Here is a 15,984-nt window from a genome sequence, read left to right on the forward strand (position 1 = left end):
ACCCCCCTCCAAGATTCCCTGCTGAGATGATTCCAGATGGTTCTGTCCCATTCCATCCAAAATTACACATTTCACTGACTCTGGGGGTCCCTCTCCTGCCCCATCCACCTCCAAAATTGCCGGTTTTGCTGATTCTTGACAAGTCTCTCCTGACCCATCCAAAATTCCTGGTTCTGGTGACTCCAGCTGCTCCTCTCCTGCCCCATCCACCTCCAAAATTCCTGGTTCTGGTGACTCCAGCTGCTCCTCTCCTGCCCCATCTGCCTCTGGAATTCTCAGAGGTGACTCCAGCTGCTCCTCTCCTGCCCCATCTGCCTCCAAAATTCCTGGTTTTGGTGACTCCAGCTGCTCCTGCCCTGTTCCATCCAAAATCCCCACTTTCAGAGACTCCAACTGCTCCTCTCCTGCCCCATCCACCTCCAGAATTGCTGGTTTTGGCGATTCTCGATAATTCTCTCCTCCCCCATTCAAAATTCCCATTTTTGGTGACTCCAGCTGATCCTCTCCTGTATCATCCACTTCCAAAATTCCCAGCTGGGGCACTTCCAAATTATTCTCTCCCACCCCACCAGAAACGCCCCATTTTGCTGCTCTGCCACCTCCAATCTCCTCGCCTCTCCCCTCCTGAAAAACCACGTTAAAATCCCCAATCTGGGGAGTTTTTCCCTCTGCTGGGAGCTCGGGCTCCATCCCAGCGGGATCTCCTGGTGGTTCCTGAAGGATCCGCTTGGGTTTGGGAGCGTGGAATTTCCTGTTGCCTGCTGTGTGTGGGGGGAGAAAAGAGCAAATCTCAGTTTGGATGTGGGGAGATGGCAGCTGGGAGGCCCAGACTGGGATATTTGGGTGTTGTTTTCCTTCACCTGGGAGCGGGCGGCTCCTGCGCTTCCCCATCCTGGGAGGGACGAGGAGCAGCTGAGACAAAGCGAAAATTTGACAGAGTAAAAATCTATTTGGGTTTAGGCGAAATGTGCTGCTTTGAACTTGCTAAATATGCTGTTTAGTCTGGTGACTGCGGCACCAGCAAAACCACCCCAGCTAAAGAGAAACGATGCAAATTTCCACACCAAAAAGATAAGAAATAAGAAAAACTCCTCGGACCTTAAAGCAGACAGGGCAGAGTGAACCAGGAGTTCTTTCCGTACTTTCTAACAAAAATGAGTACAAGTATAACTAGCTATAACTATAACGTAAAATCAGCATAATGAATATGCATGAACCTATTGTAAAATTCTATGCAGATAGAAACGAGTCAAGGTAATAAAAAAGGATCAGTTCTCGGAGGTGTGCATGTCCATTAAACGCGATCTCGGAGGTGTGCATGTCCATTAAACGCGCCACAGCGCTGTGAATAAACATTCCGTTCCCTACAAATCTTTAGAGTTGTAGGGTTTGATTTTTCACCGGCATTTCACAGCCCTAAATCACCCCAGCTCCCCTCAGGGCCCAGCAGCGTTTCCCCCTCACACCCCTCAACCCCCGTCAGGCAAAAACACCCCCAGCTCCCCTAAAGGCTCAACCGCAACAAACAGCCCCAAACCCTCAGGGCCTGGGGTGAAAACCGCGGGAGTTTTCGCGGAATTTTGGCCGATTTTCCCCCTTTTTCCACCTCGGGGCGCCGTCCCCCTCACGGCTTTCCCGCCTTTTCGCCGCCGCCGCGGGGCACGCTGGGAGTTGTAGTTCTCCGGCGCCGCGAGGCGGCGCGGCTTTTACGACAGCGGCTTTTGCGACAGCGGCGCTGTAAAGCGCGGGGTGTTGACAGCGCCCGGCGGAGCAGGAAGTGAGTGAGGGTAAACCGGGATAAACCGGGATAAACCGGGATAACCGGGAGCGCTGGGGGCACCGCCACCGGGAGGGTGAGGGGCTGCGGGCAGCTGGGAGGGGGCAAAGGCGCCGTGGGGCCGTGAGGGGAGCGGGGGACGCGGAGAGCTCGGGGGGCTCTGAGGGGGATTGGGGCGCTGAGGCGGCTCTGAGGCGGCTCTGAGGGGGATTGGGGCTCTGAGGGGGATTGGGGCTCTGAGGCGGCTCTGAGGGATTTGGGGCTCTGAGGGATTTGGGGCGCTGAGGGGGATTGGGGCGCTGAGGCAGCTCTGAGGGATTTGGGGCTCTGAGGGATTTGGGGCTCTGAGGGATTTGGGGCTCTGAGGGGGATTGGGGCGCTGAGGGATTTGGGGCTCTGAGGGGGATTGGGGCACTGAGGCGGCTCTGAGGGATTTGGGGCTCTGAGGGGGATTGGGGCTCTGAGGGGGATTGGGGCTCTGAGGGGGATTTGGGGCTGGCTCTGAGGGGGATTGGGGCTGGCTCTGAGGGGGATTGGGGCTCTGAGGGGGATTGGGGCGCTGAGGCGGCTCTGAGGGATTTGGGGCTCTGAGGGGGATTTGGGGCTCTGAGGGGGATTGTGGCGCTGAGGGATTTGGGGCTCTGAGGGGGATTTGGGGCTCTGAGGGGGATTTGGGGGATTTGGGGCGCTGAGGGGGATTGGGGCTCTGAGGGGGATTTGGGGCTCTGAGGGGGATTTGGGGCTCTGAGGGGGATTTGGGGTGCTGAGGGATTTGGGGCTCTGAGGGGGATTTGGGGCACTGGGGAGGATTTGGGGCACTGAGGGGGATTTGGGGCACTGGGGGGGATTTGGGGCTCTGAGGGATTTGGGGCTCTGAGGGGAATTTGGGGCTCTGAGGGGGATTGGGGCTCTGAGGGGGATTTGGGGCTCTGAGGGATTTGGGGCTCTGAGGGGGATTTGGGGCACTGGGGAGGATTTGGGGCTCTGAGGCGGCTCTGAGGGATTTGGGGCTCTGAGGGGGATTTGGGGCTCTGAGGGGGATTGGGGCTCTGAGGGGGATTGTGGCGCTGAGGGATTTGGGGCTCTGAGGGGGATTTGGGGCTCTGAGGGATTTGGGGCGCTGAGGGGGATTTGGGGCTCTGAGGGGGATTTGGGGCTCTGAGGGGGATTTGGGGCTCTGAGGGGGATTTGGGGCACTGGGGAGGATTTGGGGCTCTGAGGCGGCTCTGAGGGATTTGGGGCTCTGAGGGGGATTTGGGGCTCTGAGGGATTTGGGGCTCTGAGGGGGATTGGGGCGCTGAGTCGGCTCTGAGGGGGATTTGGGGCTCTGAGGGGGATTTGGGGCTCTGAGGGATTTGGGGCTCTGAGGGGGATTTGGGGCTCTGAGGGGGATTGGGGCTCTGAGGGGGATTTGGGGCTCTGAGGGGGATTTGGGGCTCTGAGGGGGATTGGGGCTCTGAGGGGGCTCTGAGGGGGATTGGGGCTCTGAGGGGGATTGGGGCTCTGAGGGGGATTTGGGGCTCTGAGGGATTTGGGGCTCTGAGGGAGATTTGGGGCTCTGAGGGGGATTGGGGCGCTGAGTCGGCTCTGAGGGGGATTGGGGCTCTGAGGGGAATTTGGGGCTCTGAGGGATTTGGGGCTCTGAGGGGGATTGGGGCTCTGAGGGGGATTAGGGCTCTGAGGGATTTGGGGCTCTGAGGGGGATTGGGGCGCTGAGGGATTTGGGGCTCTGAGGCGGCTCTGAGGGATTTGGGGCACTGGGGAGGATTTGGGGCGCTGAGGCGGCTCTGAGGGGTTTGGGCACTGAGGGGGATTTGGGGCGCTGAGGGATTTGGGGCTCTGAGGGGGATTGGGGCTCTGAGGGGGATTTGGGGCTCTGAGGGGGATTTGGGGCGCTGAGGGGGATTGTGGCGCTGAGGGATTTGGGGCTCTGAGGGGGATTTGGGGCTCTGAGGGGGATTTGGGGCACTGGGGAGGATTTGGGGCGCTGAGGCGGCTCGCAGCACACCGGAGGGGCTCGCCGGGGGCGCGGTGGGCTCAGGCGGGGGTCTCGCCGCGCTCCCCCTCCCCAGCGCGGCCCGGCGGACGCGGAGCCATGAGCCGAGCCGGGAGGGTCCCGGGCCGGGGCGCCGCCGTGGCCAGGCAGGTGCGTGTGACCCCCGGGACCCCCTGCTCCCCTCGAACCCTCTGGGGGATCCCTGGGGCTGGGGGCGACCCCTCCCTGCAGGACCCCTCAGCGTGCCCCCCGCCCCAGATGGGGCTGCTGCCGGGTCCCGGTGCCGGGGGGAGCCTGGGGGACGCGGACGGGGACGGGGACGCGGCGCTGGAAGCGGAGCTGCTGCTGCTGCTGGGGGGCCGGGAGGCGCCGGAGCGGGGGGCAGTGCCCCAGCCCGCCCCGCGAGGTGAACCCCCCTCCTCCTCCAGCGGGGACCCGCTCCCCCCCACAATGGGGGTGGGATGGGCACTGGGACCCCCCAAAATGGGTTTGTGACCCCCCCCGTGCCCCCCCAGATCTGGCAGCAGTGGAGGCCCTGGCCCAGCTCTGCCTGCGGGACCCCCCGGAGGAGGAGGAGGAGGAAGGGGAGGAAGATCTGGATAACGAGGAGGAGCTGCTGGTGAGAGGGGAAGTGCTGAGCTTGGAAAAGGGGATCCCTGAGTCTGGAAAAGGGGATCCCTGAGTCTGGAAAAGGGGATCCCTGAGTCTGGAAAAGGGGATCCCTGAGGCTGGAAAAAGGGATCCCTGAGGCTGGGGAAGGGATCCTGCCCAGGCTGGAAAAGGGGATCCTGCCCAGGCTGGAAAAGGGGATCCTGCCCAGGCTGGAAAAGGGGATCCCTGAGGCTGGGGAAGGGATCCTGCCCAGGCTGGGGAAGGGATCCTGCCCAGGCTGGAAAAGGGGATCCTGCCCAGGCTGGAAAAGGGGATCCCTGAGGCTGGGGAAGGGATCCTGCCCAGGCTGGGGAAGGGATCCTGCCCAGGCTGGAAAAGGGGATCCTGCCCAGGCTGGAAAAGGGGATCCCTGAGGCTGGGGAAGGGATCCTGCCCAGGCTGGGGAAGGGATCCTGCCCAGGCTGGAAAAGGGATCCTGCCCAGGCTGATTCCCAGGATCTCTGGGCAGGCAGAGCTGCAGGAGGTGCTGGAGGAGGGGTCCGGGAGTCCAGCGGATGCAGAGACCCCGCAGGTACGGCTGGGGTGATCCCAGTGCCCACCCCAGTCCTGATCCCAGTGCTCCCGTGCCTGTCCCAGTGCCCATCCCAGTGCCCATCCCAGTGCTCCCGTGCCCGTCCCAGTGCCCATCCCAGTCCTGATCCCAGTGCTCCCAGTCCTGATCCCAGTGCTCCCGTGCCCGTCCCAGTGCCCGTCCCAGTGCCCATCCCAGTGCTCCCAGTCCTGATCCCAGTGCCCATCCCAGTGCTCCCAGTCCTGATCCCAGTGCCCCTCCCAGTGCCCATCCCAGTGCCCATCCCAAATTTCATCCCAGGGTGGATCCCAGGGTGGATCCCGGAGGTGTTCCTGGTGCTCCTGGTGACCCAATGTTCCCTGTACTCCTGGTGCTCCCAATGTTCCCTGTACTCCCTGTACTCCCTGTGCTCCCAAAGTTCCCGGTGTTCCCAAAGTTCCCGGTGTTCCCGCAGGATCCCGCGCCCGCCGGGGCGCTGCTGGCCGAGCTGGAGGAGCGGGCGCAGCTCTACCGGGCTGCCCTGGGGAACAACGGGAGCAGCAGCGGGAGCAGCGGGGCCCGGCTCCGGCGCCTCCAGCGCGGCCTCAAGGTGAGCCCAGCCCGTCAAACCCTTGGGCCGACCCTGGCTCCGCGCTGCTCTTCCCAAATACCGAGCAGCTGGTCGCAGTTCTGAACCAGTCCAGCCTGAATCTGAGCGGTTTTGTGCTGGTTTCCCCAGTGCTGAGCCCACTTTTGTCTGATTTTCCCAGTTCTCAGCCCACCTTTGTCTCACTTTTCTTAGTTCTGAGCCCACTTTTATCTGACTTTTTCCAGTTCTGAGCTCACTTCTATCTCGCTTTTCCCAGTTCTGACCAGTTTCATGACAATGAAATCCCATTTAATTCCCCTTATTCCATTATTATTACGCCATATTATTATTATTATTACTATTATTATTCTATGTCACTCCCTTGTTTTCTACCCCACCCGTTTCCTTTCCTTCAGCCCTGACTCTTACCCCATTTTCCGGCTGCAGATCCCATTTTCACCCCGTTTTTCCATGCTCTGCCCCCATTTCACCCCTTTCCCCCGGATTTTCACCCCTTTCCCTGTCCCCCTTTGCCCCCAGACCCTGGAGCAGATGCTGGAGTCGGTGCGGAGCGGGAAGCCGATCGACCGGGCCGAGATTCCCCCTCCTGTGGCTCTGGGGAAGGCAGCTGGGACCCCTGGGCTGCCTCCCCCCGTGAGCCCCGAGCCCCCAGCGCAGCCCCCAGCCCCTGCCCAGCCTCCCCCAGCCCCGGATCCCTGCCCGGATCCCTGCCCGGATCCCGGCTCGGTGCCGGCGCTCCGGCTGCGCCTCCAGGAGCTGCAGAAGGAAGCCCTGGTGGCCAAACGCCGTGGGGACAATGCCACGGCCCTGGAGCACTTCAGGGCGGCCAAGGTACGCCCAGGATTCCTGGAATCCCCCCCAGATCCCTTCTCTTTCCCCAGAATTCCCATTTTCCTGTGGTTTTCCAGAGGCTGGAGGCGCAGCTGGAGGCGCTGGGGCAAGGCCGGGCTCCGCCAGCCCCGGGTGAGACCCCGACTCCGATAGAAGGGGTGGAACCCCCGGTTCAAACCCCCCCGTTTTGGGGGTCCTGGTGGGATCTGGCTGCTCCTTTCCTGCAGATCCACAGCCAGAGGAGCCAAGGGATCCGCCGGCGAGGGATACACCAGCAAGAGACCCACCAGCGAGGGGTCCGCCGGCCACCAGCCCAGGTCAGCTCCCTCCTGGGAGGGGGAACGGGGAGGAAAAGGGGGATTTGTTGGGATTTCCCCGTTTGTGCCCACCCCAGAGCCCCCCCGGGCGCCGCGGGACGTGCGGGAGGCGCTGGAGCAGCGCATGGAGCGGTACCGGGTGGCTGCGGGCCAGGCCAAGGACAGCGGGGACGCCAGGAAGGCTCGGATGCACGAGAGGATCGTCAAGGTGGGAGGGCTGCAGCCCTGAGGGGATCCCAGCCCTGAGGGGGATCCCAGTTCCAGAATGGGGATCCCAGCCCTGAGGGGATCCCAGCCCTGAGGGGGATCCCAGTTCCAGAATGGGGATCCCAGCCCTGAGGGGGATCCCAGTTCCAGAATGGGGATCCCAGCCCTGAGGGGATCCCAGCCCTGAGGGGAATCCCAGCCCTGAGGGGGATCCCAGTTCCAGAATGGGAATCCCAGCCCTGAGGGGGATCCCAGTTCCAGAATGAGGATCCCAGCCCTGAGGGGATCCCAGCCCTGAGGGGGATCCCAGTTCCAGAATGGGGATCCCAGCCCTGAGGGGGATCCCAGTTCCAGAATGGGGATCCCAGTTCCAGAATGGGGATCCCAGCCCTGAGGGGATCCCAGCCCTGAGGGGATCCCAGCCCTGAGGGGGATCCCAGTTCCAGAATGAGGATCCCAGCCCTGAGGGGATCCCAGTTCCAGAATGGGGATCCCAGCCCTGAGGGGGATCCCAGTTCCAGAATGGGGATCCCAGTTCCAGAATGGGGATCCCAGCCCTGAGGGGATCCCAGCCCTGAGGGGAATCCCAGCCCTGAGGGGGATCCCAGTTCCAGAATGGGAATCCCAGCCCTGAGGGGGATCCCAGTTCCAGAATGAGGATCCCAGCCCTGAGGGGATCCCAGCCCTGAGGGGGATCCGAGTCCAGAACGGGGATCCCAGCCCTGAGGGGGATCCCAGCCCTGAGGGGGATCCCAGTCCCAGAAGAGCATCTGGTCCCAGTCTCCCCACAATGACACCAGTGCCCCTCTGTGGGTGGTCCCAGTCTGTCCCAGTGCTCCCAGTGCCCCTCTGTGGGTGGTCCCAGTCTGTCCCAGTGCTCCCAGTGCCCCTCTGTGGGTGGTCCCAGTCTGTCCCAGTGCTCCCAGTGCACTCGGGGTGCCCCTGACCCCCTGTACCCCTCCCCAGCAATACCAGGCCGCGCTCCGTGCCCACAGTGCTGGCAAGGCCGTGGATCTCTCGGAGCTGCCGGTGCCCCCGGGTACGTTCCCGGTCCCTGTCCCTGACCCCGGGGGGCTCGGGGGCGTCGGGAAGGTCCCGTTCCCACCGGGGCCCCCCCCTTTTCCAGGCTTCCCCCCCATCCAGGGCACGGAGACCCCAGCCGAGCCCAGCATCTCCGGGATGCTGGAGGCGGCCTCGAGGCTGGCGGCGCCGGAGCAGGAGGAAGAGGAGGAGGAAGAGGAGGAAAAGGAGGACACCAAGGCAGGATCTTGGTTGGGAGTTGGGAATCCAGGGGATTTTCAGGGGGGGACGTTCCCAGTGATTCTCATCCCCCTCCTCCAGGTGCAGCCCAGCGCTCCCCCTGTGCCCCCTCCCAAACAACCAGCACGGAATTCCCAAGCGGCTCCCAAACCTGCTGGGAAAGGTAACGGGAAGGGCTGGGGGCAGGGATGGGGGGTCAGGGCACCTCCTGACCCCTTCCCAGGGAGGTGAGGGCACCCCTGGACCCCAGAATCCTCATCCCAGGGTGGTGAGGGTCCCCCCTGATGCCCTCCCAGGGGGATGAGGGTCCCCATGCCCCCCTCCCAGGGTGGTGAGGGTCCCCATGCCCCCCTCCCAGGGGGGTGAGGGTCTCCCTGACGCCTTCCCAGGGTGGTGAGGGTCCCCATGCCCCCCTCCCAGGGTGGTGAGGGTCCCCCTGACCCCCTCCCAGAGGGTTAAGGGTCCCCATGCCCCCCTCCCAGGGTGGTGAGGGTCCCCCTGACGCCGTGCCCCCTCCAGCCCAGCAGCAGCTGGAGTTCCTGGAGCTGCGGCGCCGGCAGCTGGCGCAGGCCGCGCTGCGCGCCAAGCGCCGCAACGACCTGGAGGGAGCCAAGCTGCTGCTGCGCCGCGCCAAGGGCGTCGAGGGGCTCCTGGGGGCCGCCCGCGGGGGGCTGCCCGTGGACATCGCCCAGGTCAGGCCTCGTCTGCCCCTCCGTCCGCCCCTCGGGTGGATCCCGCAGGATCCCCGATCCCCGATCCCCGCGCAGGTGCCGGAGGTGCCCCTGGACGGCGCCGAGTTCGAGCTGGGCCCGGCCCGCGGGGTCCCGATGGCCCCCGAGGTTGCCAAGACCTTCCTGCAGCTGGCGGGGGCTCTGAGGAGGCAGCACCAGGTGGGGCTGACGGCCCAGAAAATGGGGGGGACGTAAAAAACGGGGTGGTGTCCCAAAAATGGGAGCGTCCCCGAGAACCGAGGGGAGTGGGGAGCGCCCCAGAGAGGGGTGCTCCAGGGTAATGGATGGCATGGAAAACTCCCTTCTCTTCCTCCTTTTCCCTCCTTGGCCCTCTTCCTTGTCTCCTTTTTCCTCTTTTTCTTCCTTTTTCCTTTTCCTTTTGTCCTTTTCCTTTCCTCCTTTCTCCTTTTCTGCCTTTCCCTCCTCCTCGTCCTCCCCTCCCGTTGCTCCCCCAGATGTGCCTCACCTATTCCCGGCAGTTCGCTCACCTGGGGAACATCTCGGAGACCACCAGGTGAGGTTTGGGCTGGGGAGGGGGGGCCGGCAGGCTCCTCCTCCTCCTCCTCCTCCTCCTCCTCCTCCTCCTCCCGCGGGGGGTGGGCTCACCTGTCCAGGTGTGTCCCCCCAGGTGCGAGGCACTGGCCGAGGAGTGCCGGCGGCACATGGAGACCCTGAGGAGGGAGCACGGCCGGGGGGGGCCCCCCCCGAGACCCCGCTACGAGCAGAGAACCTTCAGCATCGTCAAGTGAGGGGGGGAACACCTGGGGGGCACATCTGGGGTGCGGGGAACACCTGGGGGGCACATCTGGGGTGGGAGGCACACCTGGGGGGCACATCTGGGGGTGGGGAACACCTAGGGAGGCATGTCTGGAGGGTGGGGAACAGCTGAGGGGGCACATCTGGGGTAGGGTGCAGACCTGGGTGGGGCCGTGGCACACCCGAGTGCAGGTGGCACCCCTGGGTGGGGAGGCCTGACAGGTCCTGCCCCACCTTCGCCTGCAGGATGTTCCCGGAGCTGAGCAGCAGCGACCTGGAGCTGGGGATCGAGAGAGGGATCGGCCTCCCAGTGCCGCCAGGTGAGGGACTGGGAGAACTGGGAGTGCCCAGGGGCCGGGGCAGGTGAGGCTCCTGCGCACCTGGAGCCACCTGCGTGTCCCCCCCACCCACCAGGTGTGGCCCCAGGTGACCTGGACACCTTCGTGCGCTTCGAGTTCCCCCACCCCAGCGTGGTGAGTGACCCCCAGGATGTCCCCAACGCTCGGGGTCACCTGGGACCCCCCCCAAATTCTCCTGGTGACCCCTCCAAATTGTCCTGGTGACCCCAAAATGCCCCCAGTGCTCGGGGACCCCTCCCCAAATTATCCCTGACCCCAAAACCTCCCCACAGGAGGAGGCCCAGCGGGACAAGACCAACGTGGTGAAGGGCACGGATTGTCCCGGTAAATCCCGGGATTTTGTGGGGATGGGGGGCCGGGGATGTCCCCAGGGGTCGCCCCTGATTCTGCGCCCCCTCCCCAGAATTCCGGGCGCGGTTCCGGCTGCGGCTGCTCCGGGGCCACCGGGGGCTGCGGAGGCTCCTGAGCTCCCGTGGGATCCGGCTGGAGGTGACCCACAAAGGGTACGGGGGATTTTGGGGAGGGGTAACGGGGGGGAAACGTGGGAAATGCAGGGAGTGACGGGGTGGGGTGTGGGGAATGGGAAAAGTGGGGAAAACGACGCGGGAGTTGTGAGATGGAGGCGGAAATGCGGGAAATGACACAGGAAATGCAATGGGAAATAGAGAACGCAGGAAATAAGAGTGGGAAATGCAGGAAAGAACATAGGAAATGCAATGGGAAATAGAGAAAATAGCGCAGGAAATACAGTGGGAAATGCAGGGAATAACATAGGAAATGCAATGGGAAATGCAGGAAATTACACAGGAAATGCAATGGGAAATAGAGAACACAGGAAATGCAATGGGAAATAGAGAAAAGAACACAGGAAATGCAATGGGGAAATAGAGAAAATAACACAGAAAATAAAGTGGGAATACAGAAAATACCACAGAAAACACATAGAGCAGCAGAGGAAATAGGAAATACAGAGAAGGGCACAAAAACCCCGGATCACGAGCTGGAAAATCCACGAGTGTCGGGGTGAGAGGCGCCTCTGGAGTGCAGCAGTTGGGATTTCTTCGGGGCCTTCGTGGGGCGGGGATTCCTCGCCACCCGGGGATGGCGGGGTTGGTTCCTGTCACGGTGAGCCGGCTCCTGTCACGGTGAGCCGGCTCCTGTCGGGATGAACCGGCTCCTGTCACGGTGAGCCGGGTCCTGTCATGGTGAGCCGGCTCCTGTCGGGATGAGCCGGTTCCTGTCACGATGAGCCGGTTCCTGTCACGGTGGGCCGGTTCCTGTCACGGTGAGCCGGGTCCTGTCACGGTGAGCCGGCTCCTGTCGGGATGAGCCGGCTCCTGTCGGGATGAGCCGGTTCCTGTTGGGATGGGCCGGCTCCTGTCACGGTGAGCCGGTTCCTGTCACGGTGAGCCGGGTCCTGTCACGGTGAGCCGGGTCCTGTCACGGTGAGCCGGTTCCTGTCACGGTGAGCCGGCTCCTGTCACGGTGAGCTGGATTCTGTCACGATGAGCCGGCTCCTGTCACGGTGAGCCGGCTCCTGTCACGGTGAGCCGGCTCCTGTCACGATGAACCGGTTCCTGTCGGGATGAGCCGGCTCCTGTCACGGTGAGCCGGGTCCTGTCGGGATGAGCCGGTTCCTGTCACGGTGAGCCGGCTCCTGTCACGATGAACCGGGTCCTGTCACGGTGAGCCGGCTCCTGTCACGGTGAGCCGGCTCCTGTCGGGATGGGCCGGCTCTTGTCACGGTGAGCCGGCTCCTGTCACGGTGAGCCGGTTCCTGTCACGGTGAGCCGGTTCCTGTCACGGTGAGCCGGGTCCTGTCACGGTGAGCCGGGTCCTGTCACGGTGAGCCGGTTCCTGTCACGGTGAGCCGGCTCCTGTCACGGTGAGCCGGCTCCTGTCACGGTGAGCCGGTTCCTGTCACGGTGAGCCGGCTCCTGTCACGGTGAGCCGGTTCCTGTCACGGTGAGCCGGGTCCTGTCACGGTGAGCCGGGTCCTGTCACGGTGAGCCGGCTCCTGTCGGGATGGGCCGGCTCTTGTCACGGTGAGCCGGGTCCTGTCACGGTGAGCCGGTTCCTGTCACGGTGAGCCGGGTCCTGTCGGGATGAGCCGGCTCCTGTCGGGATGAGCCGGGTCCTGTCACGGTGAGCCGGGTCCTGTCGGGATGGGCCGGCTCCTGTCACGGTGAGCCGGCTCCTGTCACGGTGAGCCGGTTCCTGTCACGGTGAGCCGGGTCCTGTCGGGATGAGCCGGCTCCTGTCGGGATGAGCCGGCTCCTGTCACGGTGAGCCGGCTCCTGTCGGGATGAGCCGGCTCCTGTCACGGTGAGCCGGTTCCTGTCGGGATGGGCCGGCTCCTGTCACGGTGAGCCGGTTCCTGTCACGGTGAGCCGGGTCCTGTCACGATGAGCCGGCTCCTGTCACGATGAACCGGGTCCTGTCACGGTGAACCGGCTCCTGTCACGGTGAGCCGGTTCCTGTCACGGTGAGCCGGATTCTGTCGGGATGAACCGGCTCCTGTCACGGTGAGCCGGCTCCTGTCACGGTGAGCGGGTTCCTGTCGGGATGAGCCGGCTCCTGTCGGGATGAGCCGGTTCCTGTCGGGATGAGCCGGCTCCTGTCACGGTGAGCCGGCTCCTGTCACGGTGAGCCGGCTCCTGTCGCGATCCGAGCGCTCGTCCTGACCCGCAGGGGACTGTTCCGGCCGGAGCGGGCTCTGGGCTCGGCGCAGCTGCGCCTGGAGGGGCTGGAGGGGAGCTGCGAGCTCCGGGAGCAGCTGGAGGTGAGGAGGAGATTCCTCCTTCCTTGGAGGAGATTCCCGATCCCCGAAATTCCCCGGGTCCCAGAGGTGCCCCTTCTTCCATCCCAGTGGTTCCAGATGTGCCCCTTCCCCTTCCGAGTGTTCCCCTGGCTTTCATTCCTGCTCCCAGCGCTTCCCAGCCCCACCATTCCCTCCATTCCCCGCCATCCCCGCCGTTCACCGTCGCCGCCGTCCCGGTGTCCGCAGCTGCTGGACGGGCGGCGCCGCACGGGCGGCCGGCTCGAGGTCTGGGTGCGGATCCGGGAGCCCCTGGGGGCGCAGCGGCAGCTGGAGCCGCGCTCCGAGCGCTGGCTGGTGCTGGAACCGGCGCCGGAGCCCACGGTGAGTGCCGGGAGCCCACCGGGAGCCCACCGGGTCCCGGCAGGGTCCGTGGGGAACCGGCGGGATCAACCGGGAAACCACTGGGACCCCGCAGGGTCGGTGGGGATTTAGCCGGGAACTTCCCTGGGATCGGCCGGGAACCGTCGGGATCGGCCGGGAACCGCCGGGATCGGCCGGGAGCCCACCGGGATCAGTGGGGAACCACCGGGATTAGCCGGGAACTCCCCCGGGATCGGCCGGGAGCCCACCGGGATCGGCTGGGAGCCCCCCGGGATCGGTGGGGAACCACCGGGATTAGCCGGGAACTCCCCCGGGATCGGTCGGGAACTGCTGGAATTGGCCGGGAATCCCCCGGGATCGGTCGGGAACTGCTGGAATTGGCCGGGAAGCCCCCGGGATCGGTCGGGAACTGCTGGAATTGGCCGGGAAGCCCCCGGGATCGGTCGGGAACTGCTGGAATTGGCCGGGAATCCCCCGGGATCGGTCGGGAACTGCTGGAATTGGCCGGGAATCCCCCGGGATCGGTCGGGAACTGCTGGAATTGGCCGGGAAGCCCCCGGGATCGGTCGGGAACTGCTGGAATTGGCCGGGAATCCCCCGGGATCGGTCGGGAACTGCTGGAATTGGCCGGGAAGCCCCCGGGATCGGTCGGGAACTGCTGGAATTGGCCGGGAATCCCCCGGGATCGGTCGGGAACTGCTGGAATTGGCCGGGAAGCCCCCGGGATCGGCCGGGAGCCGTCGGGACCCCGCGGGATCACCCCGGGCCGATCAGCCTGCGGTGACCCCGAGCTCCTCCCGCTCAGCTCGCCGTTCCCAAACCGAGCGCGGCGGCCCCGAAGGACGGGAACAACAGGTGAGTCCCGGGAATGGCAACACCGGCACTTCCCGGCGGAGACCACCTACCGGGCGGCAACCGGGGTGGGATGGGGCTGGGAACTGGGGGTGGGAAGCTCTGGGACCCCCCCGGGGACCCCCGTTCCCCCTCTCCGGTATCCCGGAGCCGCGCTGGCTTTTCCGGGCGCCCCCATCCCCACCCCGAGCCCTTTTCCCAGAGCCCTCCCGACGCTGCCGAGCCTCAACCTGCTGCTCTTCGACCGGGAGCGCCTGGAGCGGAAGGTGAGCGGCGCCGGCGGCGCTCTGGGGCAGCGGGGGAGCCCCCGGGACCGCCGCTGACCCCCGGCTCGTCGCCCCCTCCCCAGATGGTGCCGCTCGGCCGCGCCGGGCGCCCGGTGCCCCCCGAGCTGCGGCAGCAGCACCAGGACCTGCAGCGGCGCATCCAGGGGCTGCGGGCGCGGCTGCAGGGCGGGGACCCCCGCTTCCGCACGGGTGAGAGTCGGGGGGCAGCGCTGAGCCCCCCAAACCCTCCCTTAGCCCGGTGTTTTCCCCGCCGCGTTATCCCGGTGTTGCCCGCAGAGTACGCGGAGCACCTGGAGCGGCACCTGCGGCTCTACACGGAAGCGGCGCGGCGCCTCGGGACCCAGGGGGAGCGGGTGAGACCCGCGGCGGCCCCGGGGATCGCCCCCAGACCCTCCGGGGCGGCCCCAGGTTCTGCTGGTCCCGCCCCAAAAATCCTGCACCACCCCCAGATTCTGCTGGTGCTGCCCCAAAAATCCTGCACCACCCCCAGATTCTGCTGGTGCCGCCCCAAAAATCCTGCACCACCCCCAGATTCTGCTGGTGCCGCCCCAAAAATCCTGCACCACCCCCAGATTCTGCTGGTCTCGCCCCAAAAATCCTGCACCACCTCCAGCCCCTCCTGGACATCCCGAAATTCTGGTGGTCCCACCCCAAAAATCCCTAACCCCCACCCCCAAACCTTCCTGGACACCCTCAGATTCAGTGGTCCCACCCCAAAAATCCAGTCCCAAATTCTGGTGATGCCTCCCCATTCCAAAAATCCTGGACCCCCTGAGATCCTTGCAATTCCTGTGACCCCCGAATTACTGATGTGACCCCCAACTCCCGGTGCCCCCCCCACCCCAGTGACCCCCGAATTGCTGACGTGACCCCCCAAACCCCCCCACAGGAGGCAGCCAAGGAGGCTCTGTACAAACGGAACCTGGTGGAGAGCGAGGTGAGGACCCGGGGGGGGTGGTGGGGTGAAATTTGGGGGTCCCCCACCCCTCCAAACCCCCCCAAACCCCTCCCTCACTGCCCTCTTCTCTTCCAGCTCCGAAAGCTCCGTGGATGAGCCCCCCTCCCCGCTCCAGGTGGGGTTTTGGGGAGGCTCAGAGACCCTCCCCATTTTGGGGGGGCTCTGGGGGCATCCTCCCCCCACCCCCCCATGCCCACTGTGACAATCACAGGGATCAGAGCTGCTACACCCCCCCCCGCGGGGTGACGACGACCCCCCCTCAGTGACAGGGTGACAATGACCCCCTCCCCAATTTCAGGGTGATAATGACCCCCTCCCCGGTTTCAGGGTGATAATAACTCCCCCCCAATTTTAGGGTGACACCGACCCCCCCCATTTTAGGCTGATAATGACTCCCCCGAATTTTAGGGTGACACCGACCCCTCCCCACCCGGGTCCGCGTGTCCCCCCCCACCCAAAGCACTTTTTCCCCCCCACTCCGTGTCCCCCTCCCCACCAAAGCGGATCCCCCCCAAGTGCCTGTAGGGGAGGGGCTGTTCCGGGCGCTCTCAAAGATTATTATCATTAATTATAATTACGATAAAGCTTTTAAGCGGAAAAACGTGGATTTTGGTTACTCCCCATGCGCCCCCAGCTGTCAATCACGGCAGGGGACCCGCCCACCGCTCGGCCCCGCCCTCGCGCTGTCCCGTCTCCATGACAACCCCGCCAGAACAGACGGGCACGGAGAGCAGCCAAT

At 64.6% G+C, this 15,984-nt stretch overlaps 1 protein-coding gene across 1 annotated transcript; it reads left to right on the forward strand.

The window, feature by feature from the left end:
- Positions 1-1,731: 1,731 nt before the first annotated feature.
- Positions 1,732-15,476, forward strand: CC2D1A (coiled-coil and C2 domain containing 1A). Its single transcript, XM_077787655.1, has 27 exons — positions 1,732-1,777; positions 3,850-3,923; positions 4,032-4,179; positions 4,289-4,392; positions 4,894-4,956; positions 5,411-5,545; positions 6,065-6,376; positions 6,454-6,508; positions 6,604-6,693; positions 6,771-6,901; positions 7,867-7,939; positions 8,027-8,160; positions 8,242-8,323; positions 8,680-9,050; positions 9,347-9,405; positions 9,520-9,636; positions 9,894-9,967; positions 10,062-10,120; positions 10,279-10,330; positions 10,410-10,509; positions 12,698-12,788; positions 13,014-13,148; positions 13,954-14,003; positions 14,203-14,266; positions 14,350-14,640; positions 15,177-15,224; positions 15,321-15,476. Exons 2-27 carry the CDS (start codon positions 3,873-3,875, stop codon positions 15,339-15,341), a joined length of 2,910 nt encoding a protein of 969 aa, XP_077643781.1. The 5' UTR covers positions 1,732-1,777; positions 3,850-3,872; the 3' UTR covers positions 15,342-15,476.
- Positions 15,477-15,984: the final 508 nt, after the last annotated feature.

Source organism: Lonchura striata, chromosome 21 (genome assembly GCF_046129695.1).
Source record: "Lonchura striata isolate bLonStr1 chromosome 21, bLonStr1.mat, whole genome shotgun sequence".
NCBI classification, from domain to species: domain Eukaryota; kingdom Metazoa; phylum Chordata; class Aves; order Passeriformes; family Estrildidae; genus Lonchura; species Lonchura striata.